The sequence below is a fragment of the Delphinapterus leucas genome, chromosome 18, assembly GCF_059928025.1.
Source record: "Delphinapterus leucas isolate spDelLeu-1000000601 "Yukka" chromosome 18, BTC_Dleu_Yukka2, whole genome shotgun sequence".
NCBI lineage: Eukaryota > Metazoa > Chordata > Mammalia > Artiodactyla > Monodontidae > Delphinapterus > Delphinapterus leucas.
The window spans coordinates 74,713,450-74,723,077 of record NC_143146.1 but is presented as its reverse complement, the minus strand read 5'-3'; the positions used below and the strand labels follow the sequence as shown (position 1 = coordinate 74,723,077).

At 46.0% G+C, this 9,628-nt stretch overlaps 1 protein-coding gene across 1 annotated transcript; it reads right to left on the bottom strand.

The window, feature by feature from the left end:
* Window positions 1-7,033: 7,033 nt before the first annotated feature.
* On the bottom strand, window positions 7,034-8,935 carry GPR12 (G protein-coupled receptor 12). The gene has a single exon (XM_022574413.3). It carries the CDS (start codon window positions 8,489-8,491, stop codon window positions 7,487-7,489), a length of 1,005 nt encoding a protein of 334 aa, XP_022430121.1. The 5' UTR covers window positions 8,492-8,935; the 3' UTR covers window positions 7,034-7,486.
* Between the last annotated feature and the right edge of the window lie 693 nt (window positions 8,936-9,628).

Genomic DNA, 9,628 nt, shown 5'->3' with positions numbered 1-9,628 from the left:
GCAAAGAGCCTCTGTGTCCTTTATTGCAGGATGTGCTGCCTCTTACACTGGATCTTGAACTGACAAAGACAGTGTCTTTAATAATCATTTTTTGATCTTTAAAACAGGTAATGTTCTCATCGCTTCAAACGTTCCTAAAGAAAAGTGACCAAATCAGTGCAGTGGTTTGGAAGGGTACGCGCCCATGGAAATGACATCTTACTCTGCTGAGTCACCAGATGCAGCTTGGCTCCAGCCTCCAGGCAGTCCCTAGAATCCACAGGAGTCCTGCTCAATACCTGACTATTGCTCTTCTTTCCTGACCTTTCTGGACTGTAAGCGACAGGATGAGGAGGTTGATGTGTGTGTACTGGGGGCGGGGGGTGAGGTGACCGCCAGCCTATATCGTAGGAACCGCGCTCCCTGTGTAGTCATGTCCGTGTTCTTGTCCTGGCACCACTGAACTAGCTTGAGGGTCAGACACACAGTCAACCACCTTCGAGGCCCTCATCCTCTGGGCGTCCCCACCCCACCGACGACTTCAGACCTGGGCAACGGAGAAGGAAGGCTGAGGTACGTACAGTGAGAGAGGAGGGGCGAGGGTGTGCTGTGTACATGCACGTGTGGGTGTGAGTAGCAAGTCCCACAGCCGGAGATGGTGGGTGTGGATAGATGATGCGTGGCCGGACCACCGCCCTGCCTGTGGAATATTCTGGAAGGTTCACAGATAGGTCACGTACAGGAAAAGCACCAGACTAGTCTCTACGATGCCAAGCAGGAGGTCTGGCTGGACTTTTCCCCTCTCACTGAAGTGTCTCTACATCCATTAGACTGCCATCCAGCACGACATACGTGGTGCATGACAGTGGAACGGCCCTGCTGGAAGGGGCAGAAGTTCAACTGACCTTGACGAATTAGGAAATAACCCCCCAAAAAAGCGACAAGTGCCACAGTAATTAGTGCAAGGCAGCACACCACAAACCAGAATCATCCATCAGGGCTCAGGCAGCAGGAAAGCCAGTGGGGTCCTAGGCCTGATGAGATCTCAATGCCCTTAGTTATGTCAGAACGATGTCGGGATTTGGTCAGAGCTGCATGGCATGGTTCTCAAACTCAAGTGTGCATCAGAACCCTCTGGGGGGCTTGTTAAATGGCAGACTGCAGGGCCTCACGTCCCAAGTTTCTGAGTCAGTAGGTCTGGGCTGAGGCCTGAGACTCTGCATTTTAACATGTTCCCAGGAGATGCTGATGCTTCTGGTTGGGGCCCCTGCTTGAAGGCCCATGGCCACCCGGCCAGCAGATGCAGAGGGTAATCGGTCGTTCTGCCTCAAGAAGTTCCACATTTAGTGGGCCACTGGAGCCCAGTTTTGATTACTAGAGTTGAAGAGGCTGTAGAGAAATGGTAGATGACATGGAAAAAAGGATCAAAAGGAAAAGGATCAAAAGGATATAAAATGAAATCAATCCGGAAAAATGATTTAAGTCATTGGGATAACACTGTTTGAAGAAGAAGAGAATGCTGTTTAATGGATATTTTCAATGTATAAATGTTGACTGTGACTAGGGCCTTCTCTGCATCTCCAGGGCTGGGCCAAGGTAAGCAGAATTAGAGTGTTACAAGGAAGACTGTGATTAGGGATATTAAAATGCTGCTAAGCTTTGAGGGTAAGTGTGGGACTCTAGTTTCCAAAGATACCCTGACTTGGATGATTTAGATTCGATATAGAAGATTCCACTCTGTAAATTTTCTTCCGATTGTCAGATTCTATAGCATCCAAGAATAAATTTGCTCCTATTTCAAAAGGATCCTGGAAGGAGTAAGGATAGAGTTGGATCAAACCAATTTTCCCTTAGGTTTTAGCTCAGTAACCTAGACTTCTGTTACCTTTCAGAGAATGCCATTAAGATGTTCTTTTTTCCTTTTAATATACACTACTTGTAATTGTCTGTTCAACTAGTCAATTACTAGGGAAATCTGTGCCCTAGGAAGTGCTTTCATTTCTGCTCCAAACTTATTTTCAATTGAAAATTTGTTCCCTGGCGCTTTGATGCTATTATTTGAATTTTTATGATTAAAAAATTCTTGGATTTCTTCTGTAAATATTTTATACTGTGGAGATATTTAAGTTATCTATTAAAATCCACTTTAACTATGTACTTTAACATACTTCTATTGGAAAAAAAAATACTCTTACGTCCTTGGGCCGAAAAGAAGTACAGTGGATGTAATGACCATCATAACTGTTAACATTAATAGCATTTTCAATGCTGAAAATAACAGAAGATTACAGATAAATGTCAAAAATCGAGGTGAGATATTTAAAATTTCTCTGATTTGCCTGGCTAGAAAAGGGTTGCTTTAGGATCAGTTCAGTTGAATTTTAGGACACAGAGAACAAAAGTTTTCATCTCAGTTATTTCAAGATGAAATCATGCAGGCACACACAGCCCCCCAAATACAAACCACATGTGTCATAGGGAAAACTATCCTTCTTGAAAATATGGAGATGAAAACCTTTCTTGCTATGTATACTCATGTATATATTGCATTGTTATATTAAGTTCTGAAAGAATTACCCGAAGGTAATAGTAATCCGAATTTCAAAAAGTGAGAATACTAACAAGGAAAAAGTCTTTACTAGATCCTGAGAAATTCTAGGAAAAGTTCAAAGTTCATACTAGTTACCTTTTAACTTCTGACAAGAATGAACACTTTAAATATATATATATAATATATATTTAATATACTATAATTTAAATGTGTATTGTATTTTATTTGTATTGTATATTATATAATTATATTTATATAACTTAAGTGTGTATTTATATTATAATTATATATTTAAAAAATTATTTATCCTTATCAGAGGTTTATATATATATACTTTTTTTTAAGAACGCTAAAGGCATGACAATTAGCCTTGTGACTCAAAGTATTGGCTACACACTGTCAGCATCACCTGGAAACTTGCTAGAACTTTAGCAATGCCCCAGACCTCCTGAAGCAGAATCTGCATTTTTTTTTTTTTTTTTTTTTTTGCGGTACGCCGGCCTCTCACCGTTGTGGCCTCTCCCGTTGCGGAGCACAGGCTCCGGACGCGCAGGCTCAGCGGCCATGGCCCACGGGCCCAGCCGCTCCGCGGCATGTGGGATCCTCCCGAACCGGGGCACGAACCCGCGTCCGCTGCATCGGCAGGCGGACTCTCAACCACTGCGCCGCCAGGGAAGCCCAGAATCTGCATTTTAATAAGAATCTCAGATGATCTGTATGCCTTTTAAATATTTCAATTTTGAGGATCCCTAGTCGAAATTACCAGTAATTTTTTCTGCATTGTTTGCCAGAGGTCAGTAGATCTGTTTGCTAATTCCAACCATGTTTTTACTTCCTTGATGTATATAAACTATGTTTGATGATTCTAAAAGTTCCAACCAGATTTTAAAATTCCAACCAGATATCAAAACCATCCAATAATTATTCCATTTTTTAAAGGGGACAAGAAAGCAGTCTGTTCCTTCATTACACCAGACATATAATCAAAGTGGAAACATAAACGTTGTTTAATAAAACACCATCGCAGTCACTTACTTAATATGTATTTTAAATTTGAAATGGTAAGTTGTCCTAATTTCATATGATGTATATACTATCATGAGATAAAGTTAATCATTATTTTAATAATGGAGTAAGCAGTTCTCTAAAAACAAAAAGTTTACGACGTCTCCAAAATACTTTTATTTATTTCTCATTTTCTCTTTTAAACGTGTTTAAATCCTGCTTTAAATTCTGCAGGACTCCAAGACTGTTCCTGCCTGCCAAGTCAGTGGAGGAATTTTCCCCTACTGAACACGACTGTTCCATTTAGGCTTCTGGGAAAGGAGGTGCTCTTCCCATCACCCCCTCTGCCTCCAGGTACCAAGAGGGAAGAGAGCCCCCTTTACCGCCAAGAAACAAACGTGACTGAGACAAAGAAACAGAGTTACAGGGATAAAAGGAAACAAAACCCAGGATAGCCACTACCTGGATAATTAGCCTTGACTAAGGATTCTGGTAAAGTAACTGAACTGTCATTGTTACAGGATTAACTCTTTCTACTGGAAATAATACAAATATCTTGGTAGCTGAAAGTTTTAATCAAATGGAGTAAAAGATTACCTGCTAACCTTAGGACTGTTGGAAATATGATTGTTTTCTATGATGTTTTTAGTCCTGTTGCAAAGTTCACATTCTTGAACGTATATATGCATATATAGATGTATACACGCACACAGACAGAGACGTACACATATATATCAAGACGTGCACATTTCTTAATCATTAACCCCACAGAAACAAAGAAGCTCTGAGGAAATCACATAAACATCCAGAAATCTTCACAATTGAAAGTAAACAGTAAGAACATGTTACAGTTGATTGAAAAAATCTCAGCTGAAATCAGATGTTTTAAAAACAGGAGGCAAAAGCAGCCATTTAGCTAATATTTATAAGACCATTATATACTGATGTAAGTATATAACGGGAAGTTTAAAATAGTAAATGAAGGGAAAATCTCTGCACAATAAGGGTGCCCTCACCTCTTTGCATTAAAATATTGCCATGTGCCTCTGGGGGATGGCCTTGGCGCCAAACGGGGGAAATGCTTAGGGAAGAAGAGAACTGAATATAATAAAAACAGGCCTCGTTCCTGTAGGTAGGACCACATTGATAGTCACAAACCACGTAATCTTATTGTATTTTTTTAAAACACTGTTGTCTAATAGCATGTCCTTTTATTTTATTTTACTTTACTTTATTTTATTTTTTTACTTTCTGTCTGCACCACGTGGCACGTTGGATCTTAGTTCCCTGATCGGGGATTGAACCTGCGCCCCCCTGCGTTGGAAGCGCATAGTCTTAACCACTGGACCGCCAGGGAAGTCCCCCACGTAATTTTAAACAGGAAGCTTTATGTCTTAATTGTAGGACTAAAACCTTAGTGACATTAACATATTACATATCATTTCCCTCATATCCAGGTAGGCATCAAAGTTAGTCCCGTGCAGGGAAGGAGACAGGCATAGACTCCGGAAACCCTGGATTCATATCCTTCCTTTACCCTTGAAGCTCTGTGGCCTCGGACAAATTTCTTAGCCTCTCTGAGCCTCAGTTTCCTTAACTATAAATGTGTGTTTTTGTGAATACAGCAACAGAGCAGGTAAAGCGCCCAGCACGGGGCCCGGCACACAACACGTGGTGAAAAACCGTACTTACTATGATCATTATAATTACTATTAGAGATATGCAAATGGCAACCACCATTTCTACAAAAACACATGTATTGCTTTCAAACCTCATTATGGATATTTCCCAGCTCTCGTCAAAACCAACTGACCTTAGTCATTTCTCCCGTGGAGATGCTATTAACTTTCAAGCGATTAAAAACAAACAAGACTCATCACATTCAACCTACCAACTCCATCACATGTTGAAGAATTTGGGGGGTTTTTGTTGTTTGTTTTTTTTTTGCTGTACGCGGGCCTCTCACCGCTGTGGTCCCTCCCGCCGTGGAGCACAGGCTCCGGACGCGCAGGCTCAGCGGCCATGGCTCACGGGCCCAGCCGCTCCGCGGCATGTGGGATCCTCCCGCACCGGGGCACGAACCCGTGTCCCCTGCATCGGCAGGCGGACTCTAAACCACTGCGCCACCAGGGAAGCCCTGAAGAATTTTTTAAAGGTTGAGATGGGTCATCCAGTTCTGTGGACTGAAAATCCTTTCCCACTTCTGAAATGTTTCAACCCTTCTCCTCTACCGTAAGTGACGTAAGAGAGGAGGCACGGATTCAAGTGTAGGCTCGATTCACACTCGCGCTGCCCTGGGAGGTGCTCTGGAGAGAGGGCTTCAGCACGCAGGCTGCCAGAATGGACCTCAGACCACCACGGGCACAATGGGGCGGACCAATGAGGTTACCTGATTACAGATGATTCCCCAAGGACCCTGAAATACTGGTCTTCCAACATCTGAATGGGTTAAGTTGATGGGCTGTCCAGAAATTCTCCCACTGGTTGTATAGACACAGCTGTAAGTACACTGCAAGTGGAGGGAGGGTATCTGTGTCCAAAACATCTGTCTGTGCTAACAGAAATGACGATCAAACACAATCATTATACGGTATGTTTAAAATTAATTCTTCTGTATCATTTCCTTGCTCTCTGAAAACAGGCAATATAGTTTTTATTGAATTTAAGTTGCTTTCTGGTGAAAAGAAAGAAAAGGGGCTCAAATTTAACTTTTCATGAACAGCCATGTGGTCATTCTGCTTGTAAACTTACATAATGTAGCTGATATACATCACCATCAGATATGTATGTTATTTACTCACAACTTAATCAGTAAAGTAGGAGACCACTTGTTTCAAATGCATTGACACCACAGACAGTATGAACCAGAAATACTTGGTCTACAATATGTAATACTATTTGTCTCAACCAAGAATAACTATTAATACATTCTTAGATATAGAGAAATGGGAAAAGTGATGCTTTTCATATTTTGTGATATAGCTTTACATTAATTATTTTTTGGAATATGCTAAAATCAATTTAATCCACTTTGAATAATGTTATTAATTTTTTTCTTTTGTTTCCTGAACACAGACTGTAGCTTAAAAAACTACCGTGGTGTACCTAATCAATCCTACTTCATATGTAAATCACAACAAATTTCATATTTCATTTTAGAAGGACACGTGGAAAAACCATATTGAAAAGTGACTCAACTTGATTCTGGATTTACATGGCAACATTTGAAACTAGTGGTCTAGCTGACACAGGCAGCCATGCAGAAAGAATTACAAGCATCACAGGAGTACCAAAATAATTTTTGTGAACAGTAATTGCTGAAAGTAAAGAAAGAATGAAAAAGAATGGGTTCATGGTTTCAGTGTTGGTAACTTATTACTGAGTTCATGTTAATAAAATCATGTCCCTTCCAAACATAAATCATGTAAACTATTTCCACTGGCTTCAGAGTGATTGTATTGTTAGATACATGCAGCACTGAAAATCTACCTTGATGTTAAAAAAAAAAAAAAAAAAAAGGTCTGGAAAAAGTAATGTCTCCGTTCTCCTCAATAACTCAGTTTTATTTTAAAGTCCAGGTAAAAACTCTGGGACCAATTTACTTTTTATAATTTCATGGCCATGTCATACCCCTTCCTTTCCCCCCGGCACTACCAATCCTCCAAACAATATGAAACAAAAACCCTGCCTCCAAATAAAATACTTAAAAAAAACACAAACCACCCCAAACAAAACGAAATTGCATTGAGCAAAGAACTCAATTGTTTTCAGAGGGTGAAAACACTGGTAACATTATTTTCACTTCAATCACTTAACTTATCTAAATAAACGTTTCAAAGTGCTCCTGTGGCTTCAGAGAGAATCCAACAGAAAGAATTTAAGGAGAGCATCTCAACCGCTCGGCCAGGCAGTGGCAGCGCTTGGTAATGCAGGCTCCTAAGTGGAGTGCCGCTACACGTCGCTGGGTGACGGCGCTCTCTGCGAGAGGCTGGACGGGATGCAGCCGCAGCAGATGAGACAGAGCGCTTTCTGGATCTCTTGGTTTCTGAAAGCATATATGACAGGATTGATGATGGAGTTGTAGGTGGCGGGCAGGAGGGTGGCATAGGTGTAGATGGAAGGGTAGGTGTGATCAGCTATCAAGGAATAGAGGGTGAAAGGCATCCAGCAAGCAGCAAAGGTCCCCAGGATGATGGCCAGGGTCGAGACCCCCTTCCGGGTGGTCACGTAGTGCGAGGTGGCCAGGAAGTGGTGCTGCAGGGCTATCTGGTGGGCGTGCCTCATCACGATCTTACAGATCTGGATGTAGAGCTGAAGCATGAGCGCAAACATAAAGAGGAAGGAGATGGAGAGGATGGCGGCGTTGTTCTTGGTGAGGGGTCTGACCACGCTGCAGGTGGACTCGTCTTGGAGGCAGTTCCAGCCCAGGATGGGCAGCAGTCCCAGGCAGATAGACGTCCCCCAGAGCATGATAAGCATGACATAGGTAAACGTGACCGTCCTCTCTGAGTGGTAGGTCAGAGCGTAATACAGGGAGAGGTAGCGGTCAACAGTGATAGCCAGCAAGCTGCAGACAGAGGCTGAGAAAGAGGCGACAATCAGTCCAATGGTGACCAGCTTGGTGGCTTCTGACTGCAGCAGGTAGGCGAAAACGAAATTGATGATGAGTCCGATGCCGGCCAGCAGGTCTGCAAGCGCCAGGCTGCCTATGAGCAGGAACATGGGTGCCCGCAGGCTGGGGTTATGGAAGATGATAAGGACCACGATGGCATTTTCACAGGAGATGAGGGTTCCCGAGGTACACAAGACAATGTCCCACGGGTTGACAACCAGCTCTGGCTCTGGCTCCACACCAGGAACCTGGGAAGAGACAGCAGCCGAGACGTTCCCCGCAGCTCCGGCATCTAAATAATCCCGAGGCAGCCCGCTTACATTGACCTTCAGGTCTTCATTCATTTTAACCCCCGTCCTCTTCAACGAAAAGACAGGCTGTTTAATGTTGAGATACAGCAGGGTGACAATCCAACATCACGCAAAACCCACACGAACAGAAAGCCAGCCCCTACTCAGATACTACCCCCAAATGCCACAAGCTTCCTGAATTACAAACTGAGAGGGAATAAAACAAAAGCCAAAGTCTCCGTGGCTTAAAACCCACCACAACAAAAAAACTGCCCTTTGGCGCTGGGGGGAACACAGGATGGGATTTGCACACACGAGCGTGAGCGGGGCGGGCACACGCGGGACCGCGGCGGCCGGTTTGCTAAAGTGCTGGGGACACACGTGAAAATCCGTCTCGCGTGCTGCAAAAGGAGCCTGGCACCGGGGCTGCCGCTGGGGGACCGCGCCACGGCGACAGGTCACGAGCCGCGGCCGCCCTCCTCGGTGGAATGTTCAAAACTCCCACCTCCCCCACCCCCCCCCACCCCACCCCCCCGCCAGCCGCCCGGCGCGCGTGCACACACTCACACCCCGGCCAGAACAAAGAGGGTCCGGCCTCCCCCGTGCGCACGGGGCAGTCGCGGCAGGGCCACGAAAGGCGGGCGCGCGCGATGGAGGTGTGGACAGACACAGAGACAGACGCCCATGCACCACGGCCGCTGCCCTGGCGGCGGGGGCGCGGCGAACGCGAGGGGACTCACGGGGCGCCGCGACAGGCTGCCCGCGGGGACGGAGGCATCGCGGGGGTCACCTTGGCGCGCCCAGGCCGGGGGGCTCCTCCGCTGCTCCCGAGGCGCGCGGGCGACCCGTGTGGCCTGTCGGTGCAGGGCCCGCGGGGCGAGGGGCGGCTGCCGCGCTCGGTGCTCGGCCGGGAGGGCGGGGCGCGCTCCTCGCCAGGTGAGCGGCGACGGCAGGTGAGCTGCGCGCTCGGCTCGCGCGCCCGGCTCTCCCCGCCCGGCCGCCCGGCCGCCCGCTCGCGGCACGCGCGCGCGCCCCCGCCCCGTGCCCGCCCGCGCGCCCCGCCGCCGCCGCCGCCGCCGCCGCCGCCGGAGCCCCGAGAGGCCGGCGCGCGCCCCAGGGGTCGGGGCTGCGCGGGGCGGCGAGAGCACCCCAGCGCCCTGCGGGAGCGAGACGACCCAGAGGCGGGGAAGT